The sequence below is a fragment of the Stenella coeruleoalba genome (genome assembly GCF_951394435.1).
Source record: "Stenella coeruleoalba genome assembly, chromosome: 12".
NCBI classification, from domain to species: Eukaryota; Metazoa; Chordata; class Mammalia; order Artiodactyla; family Delphinidae; genus Stenella; species Stenella coeruleoalba.
This window is the reverse complement of record NC_137158.1, coordinates 38,727,223-38,754,013: the sequence shown is the minus strand read 5'-3', so window position 1 is coordinate 38,754,013 and position 26,791 is coordinate 38,727,223. Positions and strand designations below refer to the sequence as shown.

The 26,791-nt window shown below is 38.2% G+C and overlaps 2 protein-coding genes across 2 annotated transcripts in view; one reads left to right on the top strand and one right to left on the bottom strand.

Annotated features, from left to right (window-relative positions):
* RTN4IP1 (reticulon 4 interacting protein 1) overlaps positions 1 to 26,791 on the top strand; it is a 103,062-nt gene that overhangs the window by 31,394 nt on the left and 44,877 nt on the right. The window lies entirely within an intron of this gene.
* The window catches only part of QRSL1 (glutaminyl-tRNA amidotransferase subunit QRSL1), a 32,800-nt gene that overhangs the window by 4,517 nt on the left and 1,492 nt on the right, over positions 1 to 26,791 (bottom strand). The window contains exons 2-10 of the mRNA XM_079939208.1: positions 19,075 to 19,234; positions 18,434 to 18,532; positions 16,865 to 16,961; positions 14,404 to 14,580; positions 6,136 to 6,311; positions 5,937 to 6,049; positions 4,870 to 5,062; positions 4,213 to 4,330; positions 127 to 332 (exon numbers count right to left, since the gene is read on the bottom strand). Coding sequence (XP_079795334.1) covers positions 127 to 332; positions 4,213 to 4,330; positions 4,870 to 5,062; positions 5,937 to 6,049; positions 6,136 to 6,311; positions 14,404 to 14,580; positions 16,865 to 16,961; positions 18,434 to 18,532; positions 19,075 to 19,234 — 1,339 coding nt within the window. The remainder of the gene's footprint in view (positions 1 to 126; positions 333 to 4,212; positions 4,331 to 4,869; positions 5,063 to 5,936; positions 6,050 to 6,135; positions 6,312 to 14,403; positions 14,581 to 16,864; positions 16,962 to 18,433; positions 18,533 to 19,074; positions 19,235 to 26,791) is intronic.

The following is a 26,791-nucleotide window of genomic DNA, read 5'->3' as shown; positions in this document are numbered from 1 at the left end:
ATTCCCAAGCATTCCAGAAGGACAAGCTATTGTGTTTAGGGAACAATCTAGCTAGAACCTAAGTCGAAGATCAGGGTGTCTACCTAAAAATTGAAGAAAACCAGAATGTTCTTGAGGGATCCTCACCTGCCATATTTACAGCCTGTGTAAAAAGATCATCCTGGGCACTTCGTGTTCTGTTGTCTTCTCTGATGAACTCTGTGTGTGGCACTGCCTCACTCAAGGTGGTAGGAGTTAGCAAGACATCCACTCCAGAGTTAAAAACATTCACAAAATCACGAGCAATGAGTCGTCTCACCTTCTGTGCTTTGACAAAATAATTCTCATAGTTTCTGTGGAAAAAAGTAGATGACACTTTAAGGGCTTTTCGTTATTTCTTTGAATCAATTCTCATGCATAAGGCTTGTTAAAAAAAATAGATGACACTTTAAGGGCTTTTTGTTATTTCTTTGAATCAATTCTCATGCATAAGGCTTGTTAAAGAATCACTGGATTCTTGGCCTGTTGGAGCAGGCGCCAGTAAGATTCCTAACAACACATAAAAATGAATTTTGTTCAACCACACTGTTACTCTAAAAGTTTGTATAACTGGAATTAATTAAAAATCACCAGTAGATGCAATTCTGTACATATAATCACAAAATATTAACGCTTCCATGGACATCATTAAACCAGAACATTCATTTTCAGGTGAGGAAAATCAAGTGCATAGCAACTAAATGACTTTCTAAAGGCTGAAAAGATTGACAGGGGTAGAGGAAGGACTAGAACTTAGGTCTCTGGAGGCTCATTCCAATCTTTTCTATTATTATAATGTCCTATTTCATCTATAGTTATAATTATTATAAGGACTCTGAAGTTTTGGAAAATTCTAACATGCCATCAGAATTAGACACTAGAAACTAGCAAGCTCTGGACACAGTAACTGGGGAAAGTATGCAGTGTTTGCAATTTCGTACTTTACAGACAGGTATAGCCCAGAAATGGAAATGTGAAATTCATGAAAAGATGCTTCAGGCCTGCCTGCTGAATGGGAGAAGATATTTGCAAATGCTGTATCTGATAAGGGGTTAATATCCAAAACATGCAAAGAACTCATACAATTCAACATCAAAAAAATAAACAACCAATTAAAAAATGGGCAGAGGCCCAGAACAGAGATTTTTCCAAAGAAGACATACAGATGTGCCAACAGGCACATGAAAAGATGCTCAACCTCACTAATCATCAGAGAAATGCAATTCAAAACTACAATGAAGTATCACCTCACACTTTTCAGAACGGCTATTATCAAAGACAGCAGGGCTTCCCTGGTGGCGCAGTGGTTGAGAGTCTGCCTGCCGATGCAGGGGACACGGATTCGTGCCCCGGTCCGGGAAGATCCCACGTGCCGCGGAGCGGCTGGGCCCGTGAGCCATGGCCGCTGAGCCTGCGCGTCCGGAGCCTGTGCTCCGCAACGGGAGAGGCCACAGCAGTGAGAGGCCCACATACAGCAAAAAAAAAAAAAACAAAACAACAAATAACAGATACTGGCAAGGATGTAGGAAAAAGGGAACCTTCGTGCACTGTTGGTGGGAATGTAAAGTGGTGCAGCCACTATGGAAAACGGTATGGCGATTCCTCAAAAAATTAAAAATAGAATTACCACACAATGCAGCGATTCCACTCCTGGGTATTTATCCAAAGAAAACAGAAACACTAATTTGAAAAGATATATGCACCCTTATGTTCATTGCAGCATTATTTACAGTAGTTAAGATTTGGAAACCACCTAAAGTGTCCATCAGTAGATGAATGGATAAAGATGTAGTATCAATACATATAAAAAATGGAAAATTAGCCATAAAAAAGAATGAAATCTTGCCATCTGTGACAACATGGTTAGACCTAGAGGGTATTATGCTAAGTGAAATAAGTCAGAGAAAGATACTGTATGATTTCACTTATCTGTGGAATCTAAAAAACAAATGAACAAACATAACTAACAGAAACAGAGTCATAGATAAACAAACAGGTGGTTGCCAGAGAAGAGGGGGGTGAGGGGCAAGGAGAGAAATAGGTGAAGGAGATTAAGAGTTATAAACTTTCAGGTATGAAATGTACAGTTTGGGGACTACAGTCAGTAATTATGTAATATCTTTGTATGGTGACAGATGACAACTAGATGGATCATGGTGATCATTTTGAAATGCAGAGAAGTATCAAATCACTTATGTTATGCACCAGGAACTAACATAGTGTTGTAGGTCAATTGTACTTCAAAAACAAACTCACAGAAAAAGAGATCAGATTTGTTGTTAGCAGAGGCGGGGTGTGGAGGGAGGGGGAATTGGATGAAGGTGGTCAAAAGGTACAAACTTCCAGTTATAAAATAAATAAGTACTAGGGATGTAATGCACAACATGATAAATATAATTAACACGGCTGTATGTTATACACGAACGTTGATAAGAGAGTAAATCTTAAGAGTTCTCATCATAAGAAAAAAATTTTTTCTTCCTATTTCTTTAATGGTGTGTCTATATGAGATGATAGATGTTCACTAAACTAATTGTGGTAATAAAAAAAAATAATAAAGGATATGGTTACTCCCCACCCGCCCCCAAAAGAAAAAATGCTTACTTTACTGAAAAGATTAAGGAATTAGCCAGACATAGGCGTGACTATAAGTCAATGATGCAAAGAAATGGAAAAAGAAAATACTCCTTAGATCCTCCTGAAGCTGTTAATGAAGGTGGCAAAAGTATTAATCATTCTAACTTCAGTTTCCTCACCTGAAAAATGGATATAACAACTCCAATCTTTCTGAGGACCAAATACAATGAGATAAAAATGTGAAATCTTTTTATCTCGAAAAATGCTATAGAAATATCAGATGTCCTTATTATCATTTGACCACAGGATCTATAGGGAGATGAATGCAGGCATCACGTATAATTTACCCAACAGCTGATGGCTTAAATAATGTACTAACAATATCTTTTTATAAAAGAACAAATACTTCTATTAAACTTCTTCCTACTTTAAATATAGTTCAAAAGCCCAACTTCTGCTTCCATCAATGATGGGAATATTAGGGATGGATTTACTCTGCCATTTTAAACAACCGAAAACTAGACAAAATGAAACAACCATTTTCAGACATTAGACAACATTAGAAGGGAAGCAAATAAACAAAGCCCTTTGATTTCCCCATTAATCAAATAATAATTTTAGTTTTTGTTTTCCAGCTTTATTGATATAATTGACTATAAAATTGCTGTGTGTGTATATATATATATATACACACACACACACATGCACACACACATACAATGGAATATTATTCATTATTACATATATATATATATACACACACACACACACCATATTTTCTTTGTCCATTCATCTGTTGACGGACACTTAGGTTGTTTCCATGTCTTGGCTACTGTGAATAATGCTTTGAGGCAGTGATTTCTTTCCTTCAGATATATACCCAGAAGTGGGATTTCTGGATCACATGGTAATTCTCTTTTTAATTTTTGGGGGAATCTCCATACTGTTTTTCACAGTAGCTGTTCAAATAGTATCTTTGGAAAAAGTAATCCTAACTATTGGCCCTGGGGAGATGCACAGATGAATAAAATGCTATGTATGTATGTATCTATCTATCTATCTATCTATGGGACATAGAGCAAAACCCCAGGAAGCTATTGGTACAACCACTCTTGCTTTTTCACACTTCTCATGTCCTCTTAGACAGACCTGGTAGTACGGAAGATGAATCCTATTCACAAGATGGTGAACAAACTTATACCAAAGTCATAGTAATTTAAAATTCTTTTTTGGAGTGAACAGATACATGATGCAAGAGAAAACTACGTTGATTCACTAAGTTTTTTAAGAGACACCAGTGTAACTTCCTGCTTAAGGCTCTCAGAGCAGTAAGACAATGTGGCAATAATAAGGGACATTTAATGAGGCTAAAATCCTTCAGGGCTTCCTACTTAGCTTGTACTAATCATTCAGCTAGAGCATCAATGATTTAGTTTGTTTTTGAATAACCAGGAGCCAAAAGTACCATAAATGGGCCTTTAATTATGATTTCTAATTTAAATCATAAGGATTTTGCTTCCTTAGCAAATATCTCAACTTACAAGACTTGATAGACATGCTACTACTTTACTATGGAGTTTTCAAGAATGGGGAAAATTCCTAAGCTGATTATCTTACTCTTTTAATAAGAAAAAGTTTCCTGAGAGGATTCGTCCTCTCACCACATCATTGAAGCCTTCTCGTCTGGTTGCAGCATACATGGCTTCAGTAGACACATCAATGTCACATCTGTGACCTGATAACAAAAAACAAAAACAAACAAAAACCCACAAAACATTAATTGAAAAGGAAGTAAAGTTTTGGCTGAAAAGCAGGTCTACATTCACATTTGTGACCAATACTAAAATTTCATGAGATTGACCTTAATGGTTTCTCTTTTTCATCTGCCTTTGGACTGACTGACTTGTCAGGAAGCGAGGAGAGAGAAAATGATAATGAAGAGGGAAACTTCAGTTGTTCACTCCCTCATTCATTCATTCATTTTATTCAGATGTTTACTGAGCTCCTACCCTGTGCCAGGTACCACACTGTATGGACTGATAATACAAAGCTAAAATACTCTACCTTCAAGATACGCACAGTCCAGAGGGTAAGCTGAAGATACAGAGATATTATGATGAATAGTGTGACTATAATGCTAAAATGACAAAGGTAAAAGGATTCACCGATTTACTTCTCTAAATCTTAACATTATCCCTGGCAATAATATATTTTGCTACTAATAAACGAACCTTTCAAATGTTTGAGACAACTTCCAAAACACAGGCAACTTACCATATTCTAGCCCATCAAATCTTGCCATATTCGAAGCCACTTCCGATGTACACAATACGTGGTAGCAGACAATTGAGTAACTGGTGTGGGGCAGGGACACTTCAATTACTTTGGCGCCCTCAGACTCAAAGAGATTAGCAGCTTTGGACCAAAGAGATTGTACTTCACTCGACAATTCTGGTGTAAGATATTCCTTATTGGAAAAAGTCAAAATACAGAAATTAAAATATCGTATAGATGGTGTTATAAAAATTTGTACTCCAGAAACTTTGGCAATACATTAGAACATCTGATTAAATGGCTAGCAGGCAGCTAGAAAGACAACTAATTTAAGAGTGCTTATGGCATGACAAGATACTGTGAGCTCGATATAATAACATTAAAGATTGGAGATCTGGTTGGAGAACTTATATTTGTTAAATGTTCATTATATATCAGGCACTCTGCTAGATACTTTCCACAGGTTCTCTCATTTAATGCTTTTAACAGTCTTACGATGTAGGTATTATCATCCTTCTTTTTATTAATGAAAAATATTGAGACTAGAGAAGTTAACTAACTTTCCTAATGTTACACAGCAGGTAAGTAGAGGATCCAGGATTCTCAACTAAGTCTGTTTCTCTCTAAATCCTTAAAAGTAGGCACACCTATTACCTTAATTGAAGATTTTAAAGATTTAAAGATTTTACAGTATTTCTCTACAGCAGTGGTCTCAACTGGGGGCAGTTTCCTCTCCTCTTCCTCTCAACCAGGGGATATCTGGTAACATCTGTAGACAGTTTTGCTAGTGGGGCAGTGGTGGTGGTGGGGATGCTACCTCTAGGGTTAGAGGCCAGCGATGCTGCTCAACATCTTACACTGCACAGCACAGTCTCCCAGAACAAAAAATTATTGCTAAGCTCAAAGTTAAAATTTTAAAAGGTTAGTAATTTAACATATCTATTTTCATGTGCTCAGGTCACATAGCTAATAAAAGTGGCAGAGCAGGGCTTCAAACCCAACCAGTCTGTTTCCCAAGTCTGTGCTCTGTATTTGACTTGACAGTACTTTTGTAAAGAGAGACTTACCTTCGGAATTCCTATACATAGTTTGCTCATATCTGTCAAACTGGGAAGCGTAAATGGTTTAACAGGATCTTGAATTGTGGTAGAATCTTTGGGATCATGCCCAGCTAGTATACCTGTAAGTAGGAATATTTATGAGTGACAGACACAGTACTGAAGTGAAATAACAATGTTTTGAAACTATATGGAATCGTTTAAATACCCAACACAATGGCTGCATCATCCACACATCTGGTTAAGATTCCTGGCACATCCATTGAATTCACCAGGGGAATGAGGCCATGACGAGAAACTAAGCCGTAGCTAGGTTTCAAACCAACAACCCCACAGTGGGCAGCTGGATTTCTGGTTGATCCTCCTGTATCTGATCCTAAAGCCCTGAAATTTAAATGAAATTCTCTTTAGCAGGATAATATATCTCTAATTATATTTGGAATTTATCTTTTTAAATGTATATTTTAAAAATGTATTTCCTCCTGATTTTACAAAAAATAAAACGTGCTCATCTCAGAGAATTTTTTTTATTTTATTTTTTTTTGTGATACGCGGGCCTCTCACTGTTGTGGCCTCTCCCGTTGAGGAGCGCAGGCTCAGCGGCCATGGCTCACGGGCCCAGCCGCTCCGCGGCATGTGGGGTCTTCCCGGACTGAGGCATGAACCCGTGTCCCCTGCATCGACAGGCGGACTCTCAACCACTGTGCCACCAGGGAAGCCCCAGAGAATTCTTAAAATACAGAAAAGTGTAAAGATGTAACAAAATATTCCACCACCCTGAGGCAAGCACTGTTAACATTTTGGCATAGTAACTTCGTCTTTTTTTTTTTTTTTTAACATCTTTATTGGAGTATAATTGCTTTACACTGGTGTGTTAGTTTCTGCTTTATAACAAAGTGAATCAGTTATACATATAAATATGTTCCCATACCTCTTTCCTCTTGTGTCTCCCTCCCACCCTCCCTATCCCACCCCTCTACGTGGTCACAAACCACCGAGCTGATCTCCCTGTACTATGCAGCTGCTTCCCACTAGCTATCTGTTTTACATTTGGTAGTATATATAAGTCCATGCCACTCTCTCACTTCATCCCAGCTTACCCCTTCCCCTCCCCGTGTCCTCAAGTCCATTCTCTATGTCTGCGTCTTTATTCCTGTCCTGACCCTAGGTTCTTCAGAGCCATTTTTTTTTCTAGATTCCATATATATGTGTTAGCATACGGTATTTGTTTTTCTCTTTCTGACTTACTTCACTCTGTATGACAGACTCTAGGTCCATCCACCTCACTACAAATAACTCAATTTCGTTTCTTTTTATGGCAGAGTAATATTCCACTGTATATATGTGCCACATCTTCTTTATCCATTCATCTGTTGATGGACACTTAGGTTGCTTCCCTGTCCTGGCTATTGTAAATAGAGCTGCAATGAACATTTTGGTATATGACTCTTTGAATCATGGTTTTCTCAGGGTATATGCCCAGTAGTGGGATTGCTGGGTCATATGGTAGTTCTATTTCTAGTTTTTAAGGAACCTCCATACTGTTCTCCACAGTGGGTGTATCAATTTACATTCCCACCAACAGTGCAAGAGGGTTCCCTTTTCTCCACACCCTCTCCAGCATTTATTGTTTCTAGATTTTTTGATAATGGCCATTCTGACCAGTGTGAGATATCTCCTTGCAGTTTTGATTTGCATTTCTCTAATGATTAATGATGTTGAGCATTCGTTCATGTGTTTGTTGGCAATCTGTATGTCTTCGTTGGAGAAATGTCTATGTAGGTCTTCTGCCCATTTTTGGATTGGGTTGTTTGTTTTTTTGATATTGAGCTGCATGAGCTGCTTGTAAATTTTGGAGATTAATCCTTTGTCAGTTGCTTCATTTGCAAATATTTTCTCCCACTCTGAGGGTTGTCTTTTGGTCTTGTTTATGGTTTCCTTTGCTGTGCAAAAGCTTTTAAGTTTCATTAGGTCCCATTTGTTTATTTTTGTTTTTATTTTCATTTCTCTAGGAGGCAGGTCAAAAAGGATCTTGCTGTGATTTATGTCATAGTGTTCTGCCTATGTTTTCCTCTAAGAGTTTTATAGTGTCTGGCCTTACATTTAGGTCTTTAATCCATTTTGAGATTATTTTTGTGTATGGTGTTAGGAAGTGTTCTAATTTCATACTTTTACATGTACCTGTCCAGTTTTCCCAGCACCACTTATTGAAGAGGCTGTCTTTTCTCCACTGTATATTCTTGCCTCCTTTATCAAAGATAAGGTGACCATATGTGTGTGGGTTTACCTCTGGGCTTTCTATCCTGTTCCATTGATCTATATTTCTGTTTTTGTGCCAGTACCATACTGTCTTGATTACTGTAGCTTTGTAGTATAGTCTGAAGTCAGGGCGCCTGATTCCTCCAGCTCCATTTTTCGTTCTCAAGATTGCTCTGGCTATTCGGGGTCTTCTATGTTTCCATACAAATTGTGAAATTTTTTGTTCTAGTTCTGTGAAAAATGCCAGTGGTGGTTTGATAGGGATTGCATTGAATCTGTAGATTGCTTTGGGTAGTAGAGTCATTTTCACAATGTTGATTCTTCCAATCCAAGAACATGGTATATCTCTCCATCTATTTGTATCATCTTTAATTTCTTTCATCAGTGTCTTATAATTTTCTGCATACAGGTCTTTTGTCTCCTTAGGTAGGTTTTTATTTTTATTTTTTTAAAAATTATTTATTTATTTATTTATGGCTGTGTTGGGTCTTCGTTTCTGTGCGAGGGCTTTCTCCAGTTGTGGCAAGCGGGGGCCACTCTTCATTGCGGTGCGTGGGCCTCTCACTGTCGCGGCCTCTCTTGTTGCGGAGCACAAGCTCCAGACGCACAGGCTCAGTAGTTGTGGCTCACGGGCCTAGTTGCTCCACGGCATGTGGGATCTTCCCCGACCAGGGCTCGAACCTGTGTCCCCCGTATTGACAGGCAGATTCTCAACCACTGCGCCATCAGGGAAGCCCTCCTTAGGTAGGTTAATTCCTAGATATTTTATTATTTTTGTTGCAGTGGTAAATGGGAGTGTTTTCTTAATTTCACTTTCAGATTTTTCATCATTAGTGTACAGGAATGCCACAGATTTCTGTGCATTAATTTTGTATCCTGCTACTTTACCAAATTCATTGATTAGCTCTAGTAGTTTTCTGGTAGCATCTTTAGGATTCTCTATGTATAGTATCATGTCATCTGCAAACAGTGACAGCTTTACTTCTTCTTTTCCGATTTGGATTCCTTTTATTTCTTTTTCTTCTCTGATTGCTGTGGCTAAAACTTCCGAACTATGTTGAATAATAGTGGTAAGAGTGGGCAATCTTGTCTTGTTCCTGATCTTAGTGGAAATGGTTTCAGTTTTTCACCATTGAGGACAATGTTGGCTGTGGGTTTGTCATATATGGCCTTTATTATGTTGAGGAAAGTTCCCTCTATGCCTATTTTCTGCAGGGTTTTTATCATAAATGGGTGTTGAATTTTGTCGAAAGCTTTCTCTGCATCTATTGAGATGATCATATGGTTTTTCTCCTTCAATTTGTTAATATGGTGTATCATGTTGATTGATTTGCATATATTAAAGAATCCTTGCATTCCTGGAATAAACCCCACTTGATCATGGTGTATGATCCTTTTAATGTGCTGTTGGATTCTGTTTGCTAGTATTTGGTTGAGGATTTTTGCATCTATGTTCATCAGTGATATTGGCCTGTAGTTTTCTTTCTTTGTAACATCTTTGTCTGGTTTTGGTATCAGGGTGATGGTGGCCTTGTAGAATGAGTTTGGGAGTGTTCCTCCCTGTGCTATATTTTGGAAGAGTTTGAGAAGGATAGGTGTTAGCTCTTCTCTAAATGTTTGATAGAATTCGCCTGTGAAGCCATCTGGTCCTGGGCTTTTGTTTGTTGGAAGATTTTTAATCAGTTTCAATTTCATTACTTGTGACCGGTCTGTTCATATTTTCTGTTTCTTCCTGGCTCAGTCTCGGCAGGTTGTGCATTTATAATAATTTGTCCATTTCTTCCAGGTTGTCCATTTTATTGGCATAGAGTTGCTTGTAGTAACCTCATGATCCTTTGTATTTGTGCAATGTCAGTTGTTACTTCTCCTTTTTAATTTCTAATTCTATTGATTTGAGTCTTCTCCCTTTTTTTCTTGATGAGTCTGGCTAATGGTTTATCAATTTTGTTTATCTTCTCAAAGAACCAGCTTTTAGTTTTATTGATCTTTGCTATCGTTTCCTTCATTTCTTTTTCATTTATTTCTGATCTGATATTCAAGTCTTTTTTTAAATGAATTTTTCTTTCACGGTTCAGGTCATTCTGTAATCATAAGTTTCCATCTCTTTTTTGCTTATCATGAGCCTTTTACTATGTCAATAAAATTACTGAAAATTTTAAATATGTATAATACTCTATCATATCAATTGGCAATTCCCAACTGATTCCCATTTTTAAAGTCCATTCTCCTATCCATATACATACAAATCTTTCTTTTAAGTTCTTTATTTTTTTAATTGAAGTATAGTTGATTTACAGTGTTGTGTTAATTTCTGCTGTACAGCAAAGTGCCTCAATTATACACATATATACATTCTTTTTCATATTCTTTTCCATTATGGTTTATTCCAGGATATTGGATATAGTTCCCTGTGCTATACAGTAGGACCTTGTTGTTTATCCATTCTATATGTAATAGTTTGCATCTACTAACCCCAAACTCCCAGTCGATCCCTTCCCCTCCCCACCTCCCCCTTGGCAACCACAAGTCTGCTCTCTCTGTCTGTGAGTCTTTCTGTTTCGTAGTTAGGTTCATCTGTGCCATATTTTAGATTCCACATATAAGTGATATCATATGGTATTTGTCTTTATCTATGATAATCTCTAGTTGTATCCATGTTGCTACAAATGGCATTACTTCGTTCTTTTTTATGGCTGAGTAGCATTCCATTATATACACGAATTTTCTTTATCCATCCATCTGCTGATGGACATTTAGGTTGTTTCCATGTCTTGGCTATTGTGAATAGTGTTGCAGTGAACACAGGGGTGCATGTAACTTTTTGAATTATAGTTTTGTCTGAATATATGCCCAAGAGTGGGATTGCTAGATCATATAGTAATTCTATTTTTAGTTTTCGGAGAAACTTCCATACTGTTTTCCACAGTGGCTGCACCAACTTACATTCCTACCAACAGTGTAGGAGGGTTCCCTTTTCTCCACACCCTCTCCAGCATTTGTTATTTGTAGACTTTTTAATGATGGCCATTCTGACCAGTGTGAGGTGGTGTGGTACCTCACTCTAGTTTTGATTTGTGTTTCTCTAATAATTAGTGATGTTGAGTATCTTTTCATGTGCCTATTGGCCATCTGTATGTCTTCTTTAGAGAAATGTCTGTTTAGGTCTCCTGCCAGTTTTTTGATTGGGTTGTTTGTTTTTTTGATATAGAGCTGTATGAGCTGTTTGTACATTTTGGATATTAAGCCCCTGTTGGTTGCATTGTTTGCAAATATTTTCTCCTATTCCATAGGTTGTCTCTTTGTTTTATGGTTTCCTTTGCTGTGCAAAAGCTTGTAAGTTTGATTAGGTCCCACTTGTTTATTTTTATTTCTATTGCCTTGGGAGACTGACCTAAGAAAACATTGGTACAATTTATACACATACAAATCTTATACCTTCTTTTAATGGCAATTTTATAATATGCTTTTACAAACTAAACACACCCCTCCCAGAAATTCAGATACAGCCATTCTACTACCTTATTTAGATTCATGGCTAGAAATGTATTTTAAGTTATTTAAACATTTATGTTGTTGCCAGCTAGTATAACTGCATAATAAAGTACTTGTAGGGAATTCCCTGGTGGTCCAGTAGTTAGGACTTTGTGCTTTCACTGCCGAGGGCCTGGGTTTGACCTCTGGTTGGGGATCCCACAAGCCATGCAGTGCAGCAATCAATCAATCAATAAAGTACTTTGTAATAAACACCTTTAAACATAAATCTTTGTCCATATATCTGATTAAATTTTAGGCTAGCTTCCAAGAAGTAGAGTTAATGGGACAAAAGGTCTACCTGTCATTATGAGTTCTTAATATATTTTGTCAAATTACTTGTCAGAAAGGTTATGCCAATTTATATTCCCAACTGCAGTGAGTCGGATTTTTTTATGTTTCATTATCATCACTGAATACTAGCAGCTCTTAAAATTTGGTTAATTTGATAACCTAAAGCTTTGCTAATGTGCATTTTTGAATAAATTTTCACATCTATTTGTATTTGCATTACCCAACTATGAAGTGTCTGTTCATTTCTTTGCTGAGTTATCTATATAGTCTATGTTTTTCTTATTAAAAAAAAAACCTTGAGGACATTATGCTAAGTGAAATAAGTGAGTCACAAAAGCACAAATACTGCACAATTTCACTTATATGAGGTACCTAGAGTGGTCAAATTCACAGCGACAGAAAGTAAAAGAGTGGTGGCCAGGGGCTGGAGAGGTGGGGGAAGGGCAAATGGGAGGCTATTGTTTAAGTGGTACAGAGTTTAAGCTTTGCAAATGAAACAAGTTCTGGAGACTGGCTGTGTGATAATGTGGATGTACTTAACACTACAGAATTGTACACTTAAAAATAGTTAAGATGAGAAATTTTGTTGTGTATATTTTACCACAATTAAAAATTTAAACTATTTCAGGAAAAAAGGTTTTTCTGATTAGAAAAGTGTAATGTCTACTGTAAAAATTAAAATATTTTATAACTATATGATCTATAAAGTGATATTTCTCTTATAATCACTGCCCCCATAATAATCCTGTTATCACTTTTTATATATATTTATTCAGACACTTCCATGCAACTAACATATATACATATGTAATTATTATTTTTAACAGAAATAAGACATACTATACATACTGTTCTGCAACTTGTTCTCCACTTAACAGTGTATTTTGGATTTCTTCCCATGTCACCACATAGCACTCTAAATCATTCTTTTTAGTGGTTGCATAGTATCAATACTCCTAGAATCTTCCTGTTTTAAAAACTATTATAAAAGAAACAAGTCAATAGGGGGGAAAACAAATCAGAACACCTGATGGTTTGGGACCCATTCAACCTGGAGTTACTTTGGGTCTGTGCCTCTCTTGAGTACATCCAGAGTGAAGCTTTGGACTGAACAAGCCTCCTACGTGTCACATGGCCCTTGTGCTCTACAGAAAATGCAAATTAGATTGTCTTTCTTACCAAGTCCACTTGAGCCACAAAATCAGACTGCTGCTTTCACAATTTCTAAAAGGACACATTTTCTTATTAGGATTCCCTGATGTCTGGGTAAAAGTAAAACCTACATTTCCATAGGAATTATGTGTCAAAATGCCATCTTCTCAAAGCACATTCAGAAAGATGAACACTAAGTGGGGTGAGGAGGATAGAAAAAAGCCCCTAATCTTGCAACCCTTGCTTGTCAGAACTCTCATTAATATTAATGTGGTGCTATAAAATTCCACAGAGATAAAATGAAATGCTTTTACTTGTTAACAAGATTTCAGGGAAACTTAAAAACCTGTAGAATCTAAATCTCCATAGCTCTAAAAAATATAAATCATTTATTGATTGCAGTGCCTCAGAAAGAGCTTAGTTTCAGTGGATAATTAAAATACACATAGTACTGATAAAGAAAACATTCTGTTTGGTTAAATTGAGACCAATAAAATAAATATAATAACAGCAATATTTATTTACTCTTCTTTAGATGGTTAAGAAATGCTTTACAAATGGGACTTAAGACAAAAGCATTGATTGATGGATTCTTTCCAAATACAAACTATGACAGTTGAACAAATAACCTCCCTACAAATTTGAAAAAATTTTATGTACTTATATACATTTTTAGTTGTAGGTTTAGAAAAACACTATTTAATATATTCTATTGATACATATTAGGAACATTTTCTTCCTCCCTCCCTCCCTCCCTCCCTTCCTTCTTTCTTTCCTTCCTTTTTTTTTCTTAAGTCAGATTTAGCTGAAGGATAAACCATAGCTAACAATTTAGTTCAGCAGCACTCGACTAAAGCCCAAGGTATGTTAGTCTCTAAATATCTGTACAATCAGTGAGCAGATACCCAAATAAATTATTTAAAAATGAAATTCAATGAAGTCTATTTAAGCTAACTGGTTTATTCTGTAAAATCATGTTTTTAAGAGGACCATATACTGTAGAGGAAGAGTTTAAATGCTGTCTTAAATTGAAGTTAAATGTATAGAATACACATAAGTGTACCATAAAGTTGAGTGTATTTAAGATATAATTTTGATACACCATTGAGCACAAATAGCTCAGTAAAGGGAAATAAAAATACCAAGGTATGAACGACTCTATTGTTGAATTCTGTGTATGGTTTATGACTATTTGTATTAGGTTGGGTTTTTAAAGTACAGATAGTAAAAAACATCTTACGCAAAGCACGTGAACGCTGACACAGCCGCCGCGCTCCCTCCTGAGCTTCCTCCAGTTATGAGCCAATGTGAATCCTCATTCTCACCATGAGACTTCTGCTTCCTCTTTTCTCTGTATTGTTTTGAATAACTCCAGGGGTTTTTAACTGGTCCAAATATGCCATCTGTGCTTCCAGATCTGAGATGAAGAAGTGAAGCAAGATATCTTAATACAATTCATTTTATGTAAAATTTTCATCTCCTGATTGTATTATTTGCTTCTGACACTGTATAATCCACTATAACTTGAATTAGAAAAGGTAGGAAGCCTGCTTAGATGTACCTTTCTTTAATTAGACAGTTGAGGAGGTGAAGGAAGGGAAGTAAAAGCATTTGTGGTGGAAAGTAGGAAAAAACTAGTCTGCTAAGAAAAGAAAATTTTTATCCCAATTGATCATCTAATTCAGCTTAGGATGATTTCCTTCGTAAATTAAGGTCTTCCAGTTGAAGAGTGTCACAAAACATCCAAACAGTTAACAAGTAGTCTTTTGAAGGAATTCCTCTGTTAATCAGAAGTTTTAAGAGGCAAGTTCCCCAGTGGTCCAGTGGTTAGGACTCCACACTTCCACTGCAAGGGGCAACTAGGATCCACCCCTGGTCAGGGAACTAGGATCCCACATGCCGCATGGGGAAGCCAAAAAAAATTTTTTTTAATAAAAAAAAATTAAAAAGTCAATTACATTTCTATAAACGAACAATGTTAAACAATTAGAAATTGAAAAGAAAACACCATTTTCTATAACATTAAAAAAACATGAAATAGGGCTTCCCTGGTGGCGCAGTGATTGAGAGTCCACCTGCTGATGCAGGGGACATGGGTTTGTGCCCCGGTCTGGGAGGATCCCACATGCCGCGGAGCGGCTAGGCCCGTGAGCCATGGCCACTGAGCCTGCGCATCCGGAGCCTGTGCTCCACAACGGGAGAGGCCACAACAGTGAGAGGCCCGCGTACCGCAAAAAACAAACAAACATGAAATAATTGGAGACAGATCAAATGTGCAAGATTTATATACAGAAATCATAAAAATATTGCTGAGAAAAATTAAACTCTAAATGGAAAGATATACAGAATTCATAGGTCAGAAGGCACATATTAAGATGTCAATTTTCTACAACTTGATCTATAAATTCAATACCACCACAATCAAAATCCTATCAAGCTTCTCTGTAGAAATTAGTAAGCCAATTCTAAACCTTATATGGAAACGCAAAGGATCTAGCATACGTAAAATAATTTTGAAGAGGAACAACAAAGTTGAAGAACTCTTATTACCTAATTTCAAGGCTTACTATAAAGCTACAATAATCAAGATAGCGTGATACTGGATACACAGATCAAAACAGAATCCAGAAATGAACCTATATATGTGTTCAACTGATTTTTTTTTTAATTAATTAATTAATTTTTGGCTGCATTGGGTCTTTGTTGCTGTGCGCGGGCTTTCTCTAGTTGCAGCGAGCGGGGGCTACTCTTCATTGCAGTGCACGGGCTTCTCATTCTGGTGGCTTCTCTTGTTGCGGAGCACAGGCTCTAGGCACACGGGCTTCAGTAGTTGTGGCTCGCAGGCTCAGTAGTTGTGGCGCACAGGCTTAGTTGCTCTGGGGCACGTGGGATCTTCTGGGACCAGGGCTCAAACCCGGGACCGCTGCATTGGCAGGTGGATTCTTAACCACTACGCCACCAGGGAAGCCCCTGTTCAACTGATTTTTGCCAAAGGAATCAAAGTAATTTAATTTGAATTCTTATACAGATAGTCCCAGATCTATAGGACAGACATATGTAAAAAAACTGAACTCTGGCTTTCTTCATATCATGTACAAAATAATTAACTCAACTGGATCACAAGTTTAAATGTAAGAACTGAAACTATAAAACTTCTAGGAGAAAACATAGGATAAAAACCTTTATGACCTTGGGAAAGGTAACAATTTCTTTGAAAAGACAAAAACATAAGTCATTAAAGAAAATGATGAACTGGACTTCATCAAAATTAGAAACTTTCACTCTTTGAAAGGCATGTTCAGAGAATGCAACGACAAGCCAGAGATTCAGAGAACATATTTTCAAATCACCTATCTGATAATGGACCTGAATCCAGAATATATGGAAAAAACTATTATAACTCAGTAAGAAGACAAGGCAACTTTTAAAAAAGGGCAAAAGATTTGAATAGATACTTCACTGAAGATATATGGGTAGCAAAATAAACACATGGTGTTTAACATCGTTAGTCATCAGGGAAATACAAATTAAAACTAAAATGAGATATGACCTATTAGCAGAACAAAATCTCATGGAGGGTCTGAGAAACTGGCATTAGAGTCCTCAAGAAATCACCTCACTACTTTTAGGTACCTACACTTAATGAAATTAAAGATGCAGATGAAAGAAATACAAGAAGAGAAAATTTCAATTTTACTTACCCCATAGCAAACTCATCTAAGTTTGTTTTTCCCATTAGTAGAGCTCCCTGATCCAACAACTTCTGAACTACTGTAGCATTGTAAGGTGGTACATAACCTGAAAAAAATTCAGTTATTTTCTTCTTTTTTAAAAAAATTGAGGTATAATTGATTTATAATGTTATATTACAGGTGTACAACATAGTAATTCAAAAATTTTATAGATTATACTCCATTTAAAGTTATTATAAAATGTTGGAATTTTATGATAAAATTCCCTGTGCTGTATAATATATTCTTGTAGCTTATTTTATACACAGTAGTTTGTACCTCTTAATCCCCTCCCCTACCTTGCCCCTGTCCTCTTAAAAATTCAGTAATTTTTATCATAGGAAAGAAAACAGGGAACACGTAAATCATATACAAGAAACAAAATTTTAAACTGCAATTAAGCAATTCATATTGACATGTTAATTATTCCTAATTTAAGTAGTAGGTTGTACTTTCTTCTGAAAGTTAATTTTTTCTACTGCTAATTGCTATATGTTTTCCAAAGAAAGTCTATATATTCTGTCTTTACATCCTAAAACAATTGACTTTTAACAGTTAGTACTACAAAGTATTGACTGAGATGTACCCAATTCATTTGAAACTAATCACAAATCATTATTTTGCTCATTGTACTTGACTTTCTCTTCTCAGATGTGCAAATACCATGGTAATTTTTATCCATTTCCAGCAGGAATAGATCTTCATTGTCAATTAAAATTTCCTCTATCTAGTGTATATTCCCAGACAATTAACAAGTCTACCTATCAGAGGAACTTGGGGCATACACCTCATAGAATGTTAGTTTTAGTGCACAGTACCCTAAATATGCTTTTTCCATTTCTTTTTCCTCCTTGGATCCAAATATCTTGATAAATATGATTCCTTTTTGACCTACTAAACTTTAAAAAATAAAACTAAGCTTCACTATACTAAGTATAGTGATAGATGGAGGAGTCAGGAGATAAAAATAACCAGACAGGGCTTCCCTGGTGGCGCAGTGGTTGACAGTCTGCCTGCCGATGCAGGGGACACGAATTCGTGCCCCAGTCCGGGAAGATCCCACATGCCGCGGAGCGGCTGGGCCCGTGAGCCATGGTCGCTGAGCCTGCGCATCCGGAGCCTGTGCTCCGCAACAGGAGAGGCCACAACAGTGAGAGGCCCGCGTACCGCAAAAAAAAAAAAAAACCAGACAGTAGATGCTAATAAATCCTCATACCATTTGCAAAAGAGGGGGAATGACAGCCACTTTATACTTATTTCTGTGTTACCAACGAGTGGGTGTTAGAGGTCACTTAGCATGTTTGTGGTCAGTTATCAAGTCTTCCTAAGTAGGATGCATCCATTAAGCAGGCCTACCCCTGAAGAATAATTTTGCATTCTGAAAGAGCAAATAGTAAAAAGGTAATATTCTACCCTAAGTTATTTCCTTTGCAAATATAATCAGTCTGAGAATATCTTTGTGCTTTAGTATCTTATCTTTAATTTAAACTGAAAAATACCTAGTTTTATAAAACAATGCTCCGGTCAGTTAAACTTTACCTTTCAGCATGTTTGACGCACATGTTGTCTCAATGCCGGCCGTGCTAAAGTTGTCTTTTACCGCAACAGGAATTCCATCTAAATCCCCAAGTGAGTGACCTGCATTAAAAAGCCAAAAGAATAGAAGAAATACTGGGTTGGCCAAAAAGTTTGTTAGGGTTTTTTCATAGCATCTTATGGGAAAAGCCAAATGAACTTTTTGGCCAACCCAGTATCTAGTTCAAAATACAGATATTAATAATAGTTATTAAAATAACTACTAGTTTTTGCTAAAGATACATCTTCAGAAATCAAATTTGTGTTAGAAATTATTACAGTTGGACATTATACCCGTTAGCCTCATTTTTATTATACCTCATGGCCAGTTCTTTTATGTATGTATATATTTATTTATATTTAAAAAATTTTTTGGCCATGCCGGCTGGCTTGCAGGATCTTAGCTCCCCGACCAGGGACTGAACCTGGGCCCCCAGCAGTGGAAGCTCGGAGTCCTAACCACTGGATCGCCAGGGAATTCCCCAGTTCTTTAAATAAGGGAATTTCTTATGTTTAAAGCTCCACTTGCCAAATGGAGACTGCTACATCCAATTAAACTCTTTCTCTTGGGATGTCACAATTAAGTATAATTCAAAGTAATTTACCTTTCTTATATCTTTTCTCTGATTCTTCAGCTTGCTTTAAGGCCACCTCTTCTGATACAGTAATGTAAGCATTTAGAAACTTGGTCTTCTTGATAAGGGAGAGACATCTTTGACAGAGCTCAGTTGGAGTAACTTGGCCTTGTTTCAGTGCCGCAGAAACCTAGAGTATACACAATTCAAAAACCCTTTGCCAAGTCTGCAGAAGTTTCAAATGTTACACTGAGGCGTGCAGATAGAGTGGTTGAGTATAAAAATTTAAAGTGAGGCTTGGATTCAAAACCAGGAGAACCTATCAAGTCTACACTTACTTAGGGTGGTGAATAAGGGTAACATTGGTCAGCTGAAAGATGGGTTGGAGGACACCACAGTCATAGCCCTAGCTGAGGAACTCTACATCAGGCTTGAACAAACAAGATCGCTGGTTTAGGTAAGCCGCCCTGTCTAGGAGAAGGAGAGGCCCAGTGTGGGTGAATCATGGGTTAGGGTAGATAGTGTACAGAGAGAAGCTTAGCTGCAACACAGGCCATCCACAGTGCAAAAAACAGAATGAACTAGACAAGGCATTACAGGACTTTATGGCCCCAAATAAGTGATCTTTATTAAATAGACCTTTTTATCTATTGGAGAATTCAAGCAAGAGCCACTACAAATTGAGAGAAATGCTTGTAAAATATGGGTTCAAAAGCCAACTAAAAACAAGCTTTTCTAAAACTCTGTCTTTGATGCATTAGGAAGGCTAGTAAAGAACGCGTTAAAATAAACTGCACTTCAAGTGACCAGACCTTGCATATTGACAGTAAGTAAAGCCTAAGGTGAAGTGATGACTTGTAATACTTCCTTCAGGAAGTAATAATAAATACTTACTAATTGAATAAAAGGAATGAATAACAAGAAGTCAAAGATGATACCAAGTCTTTAGAGACCATCTGAAAAGAGTTGGATAAGATGGTAGCTCAGACAAGGGGGATGGGGGGAAAAGTAACATTTTCTGAATATTTACCAAGAGCCAGGCACTGTTGTTGCTTTAGATTCATTATTACTTTATTTAGCCCTTAAAACAACCACTTAGGGCTTCCCTGGTGGCACAGTGGTTAAGAATCCGCCTGCCAATGCAGGGGACACGGGTTCGAGCCCTGGTCCGGGAAGATCCCACATGCCATGGAGCAACTAAGCCCGTGCGCCACAACTACTGAGCCTGCGCTCTAGAGCCAGCAAGCCACAACTACTGAGCACGTAAGCCACAACTAGTGAAGCCCGTGCACCTAGAGCAACAGAAGCCACCGCAATGAGAAGCCCACGCACTGCAACGAACAGTAGCCCCCGCTCGCTGCAACTAGAGAAAGACTGTGCACAGCAACGAAGACTCAATGCAGCCAAAAAATAAATAAATTTATTAAAAAATCAAAAAAACCCCAACCACTTAAGTTAGGTATTATTAACCTCATTTTATAGATAAAGAAACTGAAGCTAAGAGAGGTTAAGTGATGTGTCCAAAGTCACAGAAATAGTAAAGAGTAACTTAACAGGTAGTAATATTAAAATTTAACAGGTAACTAACTGCTCCTTCACCATTTCTCTCTGCACCAGTGGAAGCTTAGCTTGTCCTGTATGCTGACTGTACTTCCACGTGTCCTATATGCATCAAGCAATAGGAATTTGCATTTAGGGGAAAATCTGCAAATGATCTGCTCTAGGCTGTTGAATAAATCATCAAAGTGGTGGTATTCTTAGGTCTGAGGGTTTTAAGCCAGAAAAGCAGTGCAAATAGGCCATTGAGAGGACCCCTAACGCTGATGCACAAGAGGAGGAAAGGGCTGCCATGGGGATGCTGGGGGAGGGGTTCAGAATGGGGAGGGGCAGCTGGGCTCAACTTAAAGGAGGTAACCTAGCAACAAGAAGAGATATTTCTGTTGAACGGTTTGTATGAGATGTAAACTCTTTAGAAGAGAGAAACTGGAGAAAAAGAAACGACAGCAGTGTATTGTAATGTTGTAAACATGGAGTGGGCTTATGTAAATAGGCTGAGTGCAAGCGTCAGAACTAGCAAAAACGGAAAGCTAGAGACACAGAGAGGTATATAGACAGGCCTACCCCGGAGCAAAATTATAAAAATGAGGAAAATTATGCCTGCCATTTTCTCTTCTTCTTTGTCTCCCTTCAAGTCCCCTAATGCCAAGTTGTCTTCTGACTTGCCAAGTGATATGAGAATAAGAGGTAAGGAACTGCAGTTATGGTTACAAGGGCAAGAAATGAGACTGTCTGGGAGCATTCTTTTTCTTTATTTATTGAAGTATAGTTGATTTATAATGTTGTGTTGGTTTCAGGTGCAAAGCACAGTGATTCAGTGATACATACAAATATATCTATTTTTTCCAGATTCTTTTCCCTTATAGGTTATGACGTAGTATTGAATATAGTTCCCTGTGCTATAAAGTATATAGTTACCTATCTTATATATAGTAGTGTGTATATGTTAATCTCAAGCTCCTAATTTATCCATCTCCCCCACACCCCTCCCCTTTGGTAACCATAAATTTGTTTTGTCTGCGGGTCTATTTCTGTTTTGTATATAAGTTCATTTGTATAATTTTCTTTTTTTGTAGTTTCTACATATAAGCAATATCATATATTTGTCTTTCTCTGTCTGGCTTACTTCACTTAGTATGATAATATCTAGGTCCATCCATGTTGCTGCAAATGGCATTATTTCATTTTTTATGGCTGAGTAATATTCCATTGTATATATGTACCACATCTTCTTTATCCTTTCATCTGTTGATGGACATTTAGGTTGTTTCCATGTCTTGGCTATTGTAAATAGTGCTGCAATGAACATTGAGGGGTGTGTATTTTTTCGAATTATGGTTTTCTCCAGATATATGCCCAGGAGTGGGACTGCAGATCATACGGTAGCTCTATTTTTAGTTTTTTAAGGCCGCGTCCTACTGTTCTGGGAGTACTCATTTTATTTTTTATTTATTTTTAAAAAATTGTATTTATTTTCTTTATTTTGTTTGGCTGCGTTGGGTCTTAGTTGCAGCACGCTGGGTCTTTGTTGAGGCGTGCAGGATCTTTCGTTGCAGCGTGGGCTCTTCCTTGTGGTGCACGTTTCTCTCTAGTTGTGGTGCGCGGGCTTCTCTCTAGTTGTGACATGCACAGGGTCCAGAGCACATGGGCTCTGTAGTTTGTGGCATGCAGATTCTCTCGTTGGGGCACGCAAGCTCAGTAGTTGTGGCGCATGGGCTTAGTTGCCCCGTGGCATGTGGGATCTTAGTTCCCCGACCAGGGATGGAACCTGCATCCCCTGCATTGGAAGGAGGATTCTTTACCCTGGACCACCAGGGAAGTCCTTGGGAGTACTCATTTTATTTTATTTTTTATTTTTTTTATTTTTTTATTTTTTATTTTTTTGGGAGTACTCATTTTAAATGGTAATCTTTGTTAGGATCATTTTTAGGAAATTTAGATTTGACAACCTCAATAAGGGTATTGGAGAAGAGAAATGAAAACAAAGATGCTAATTAGCTAGAATGGATTAGATGTAAGGATTATGACATAAAAATAGTACAGCTCTCCTGGAGCAAAACTAAAGGTATCATATCTGAATATAAGATGAAATCAACTAGAAAAGTTTTCTCTTCCCTCTTTTCTCAAAACCCCCAGCTCATCTGAAGCACAGGCCTTGAAGGAGATTATATAACTCTCCCTGGTGTGTTAATCTACAGTCTTCCTGATACTCCTTTTCATTCACTGAAGTTTTTAGCAGCTGGTTTGCTGTAATCTTCTTTTCTATGGCTCCTATTGCTCTTTTTGTTGACTTCAAAATTCAAGTCAGGTACACGGACACCAGGCCTCTCCGTTCCTGACCTCACTTCACACAAACTCTTCCGTCACCTCACCCCAGTTACCGGCTCACATGGTCATTAGCCCAGACTATATCATTACCAACATCTGTATCATCTCCCAAACCTCAGTTCTAATTATCCCACATCTCGTCCCCTGAGCTCATTTACTCTACTACCCACATGGTCAGCAAAAAATCGGGGAACAGGGACTTCCCTGGTGGCGCAGTGGTTAAGAATCCGCCTGCCAATGCAGAGGACATGGGTTTGATCCCTGGTCCAGGAAGATCCCACATGCCATGGAGCAACTAAGCCCGTGCGCCACAACTACTGAGCCCACGCTCTAGAGCCTGCGAGCCACAACTACTGAGCCCATGTGCCACAACTACTGAAGCCTGTGTGCCTAGAGCCCGTGCTCTGCAACAAGAGAAGCCACCACGATGAGAAGCCCTCGTGCTGCAACAAAGAGTAGCCCCTGCTCACCGCAACTAGGGAAAAGCCCACGTGCGACAATGAAGACCCAACACAGCCAAAAATAAATAAATAAATGTTAAAAAAAAAAAAAAAGAAAGAAAGAATACGGGGACCTCAGTCCTACAACCACAAAGAAATGGATTCTGCCAACCAGTGAGGTGGAAAGAGGATCCCAAGGCATCCAAAGAGACTGCGGCTCTGGCTGACACCTTGATTTCAGCCTTGTGAGACTCTGAGTAGAGAACCCAGCTACTCCATTCCTGCATTCCTGACCCACAAAACTGTGAGACGATAAGATTGTGTGTGTGTTTTAAGACTGTGTTATTTTAAGCTGAAAAGTTTATACTAATTTGTTACACAGCAGTAGAAAAGTAATATACCTTCTTAGAAAAATTAAGAAATCTCCCTCAGGAACCATTCTTCTTAGAAAACAGGGGAAGAGAAAACTGTAAATACATATAATCTAGTAATTTTGTCACTGTAACAAAATTAGTGTTAATAATGGCACTTGGTTCTAGGCATTATCCTAGATGTTTTGTATTTCATTTAATCTTCATATCCACACTAAGAGGCTGATATTATTTCCATTTTACAGATAAATTACTGAAGTTCCTGCTTAAAATCACATAGCTAGGAAGTAGCAGAGCTGGGATTCAACCAAGGCCTGATCTTGTTTCCAAAGCCCATGCTCTGGACCACTATACTCTACTACTTCTCTATGCAGGCTGTTACAGCATTTACTCCTCTGTAGCAAAGAGAGAACATTTTGTTAACTTTACAGATAGCATCAAAGCTTCACTTAGGAAAAGAACTGTCTTTCAAAAGAAAAACTGTCTTGATAAATGCTGAAGGTATAGAAGAGCCCTTGAAAGCTGAGTGTCTGGTTGACTGGTACTCTCTTTAACACACTCATTTAACATTCATGCTTTTTGTCGCCATTGTTCCAAGAAATAGCACATCAAGATCACCAGTAACCTCCACATTCCTAAATCCAGCAGTCATGGCCCAGTCCAGCAGCACTCAGCATTCAACACAAGACATCACTCCCTCCTTGAAGCACTTCTTTTTCACTTGTACTTCGGGACACCAAGCCATCCTGGTTTTCCTCTTGCCTTACTGGCCACTCCTCCAAGTCTCCTTTGCGGGCTCTGCTTCCTACCGCTGACCCCTAAATGTTGGAAAGTTTTAGGCCGTGTTCTATATTTACACTCAGATCTCATCTGACCATATAACTTCAATTATGTCCTCTACTCTGGACAATTTATATCCTCATACCTAGCTTCTTTCTTGATCTCCACGTTCCTATATCCACCTGCTTAACTGACATCTTCACTTGGATATCTTTAGAAGCATCTCAAAATTAACATGTCTTGATAACTTTCTCCTCACAACATGCTCCCTGTAGAGTCTTTCCCATCTTGATAAATGTTACCATTTCTCCAATTGCCCAGGCCCCAAACCTAAGCATCCTCCTTGATTCATCTCTTTTCCCTCAAATCCCATATCCAATCCACCAGAAAGCCATACCTTAAAAAACTAACACCTGGGTTTCCCTGGTGGTGCAGTGGTTAAGAATCCGCATGCCAATGCAGATGACATAGGCTTGAGCTCTGGTCCAGGAAGATCCCACATGCCGTGGAGCAACTAAGCCCGTGAGCCACAACTACTGAGCCCATGTGCCACAACTACTGAAGCCCACGTGCCTAGAGCCTGTGCTCCGCAACAAGAGAAGCCACCGCAATGAAGCCCGTGCACCGCAACGAAGAGTAGCCCCTGCTCGCTGCAACTAGAGAAAACCTGCAGGCAGCAACGAAGACCCAGCACAGCCAAAAATAAATAACTAAATAAAATTTTAAAACCCCAAAACAACAACAACAAAAAACTAACACCCACTTTGCATTACCTCTCCTCCCATCACCCTATCCATGCTGCCATCAGCTCTTGACAATGCAACGACCTTCTAACTGGTCTTCTTCTTCCCTACTTGCTTTCCTATAGACCATAATCCTGAATAACCTGAAGGAGCTTTTTAATTTTTAAGTCAGATCATGTCCAAAGACTCACAACTTCCCAGAGGATCTGCATTACATTTAGAATAAAATCCACGCTCCTTAACATGGCCGGAAAGGTAATCCGGCTCCTCCTTATCTATAACCTCATCTCCCACTACTCTTCTCGTTCAGTTCTCTTGGGTCTGCTGGCCTTCCTGCTATTCCTTGACCACATCAAGTTTGCTCTTGCTTCAGAGACATTGCACTTTTATTCTTTCCTCTGCCTGGAACACCCTTCTCCCAGATCTTCCCAGGGCTCACCTTTCTCACCCTTCAGGTCTCTACTAAATATCACCCACTCAGTCAGCGAAACCTTCCTTGACCACTCTATCTAAAACATCCATCTCTCCAACTAATTCGCACACTATAGCCTGCTTAACCTTTTTTCATAGCACCTACACTACCTGAAATTCTATTATTTACTTAAACAAAGAAACTTATTTAATGCCTGCTTCCCCACAAAAATGTAGGCTTCATGAGGGCAGGAATTACTGTCTTCAATGCTAATCCCCAGTGTCTGGAACACAGAGGTGCTCAATAAATGTTAACTGAATGAATAACTGAGTTGTTTAAAATTTGGAGGCTATTTTCCCATAGAACAGTAATTAAATGTTCTTAGGCTAGACCCCCAAGAAGGCTACTGGATATATAATTAACTTTCTTTAATATAACAGTAATCATTTAATATAACTTTAGGGTTAATAATATTAGCCTGGCATCTGGTTCCTAGAAACACTGGGATCACGCCACAAGAAAGGAAGGTGAAAGTAAGACTCTTCCCCCTTACTGAGTGTACCTGGGTAAAATTTACAAGTAGCAGGTATACCTCCTATTTGGCATTTTACCTCCTTTTAGTGCTTCCTCCTAGGGCTCCCCTACTGCCCTAAGCCTCCACTTAGGCCCCCCAAATTGTCTCAAAATGCCATAGTTTCCAGCCCCTCCCTCAATCCCCTCCCCCGCAAAATTTTCCCTTTCCTTAACTGATTATCTCAGCCAGGGTGTGATGGAGAGAAATCTGATTGAACTATAATAATTCACAACAGTGGATAAATAAATCATTCACCCTTCCCAAGCATCTTTACATATTTAAAATAGAATGTGTACTAAATTAATTAATCTCTAATTGGTAGAATTTAGGGCATTGGTACAATGATATGGAAAGAACAGAGTGGACAGAAGATATATTATGGGCTGGGAAAATAAGCAAATAATGTTTTCCACACAATAGGCATCGATAAATATCTGTTAAAAGAGTGATTAAGTGAAAGTAATCATGCCAAGGCAATTTCCTCACTACCCTTGGGTCAGCTTCCCTTTTCCCCCTTGAGGTAAAAGTTGTTTCTGACAATG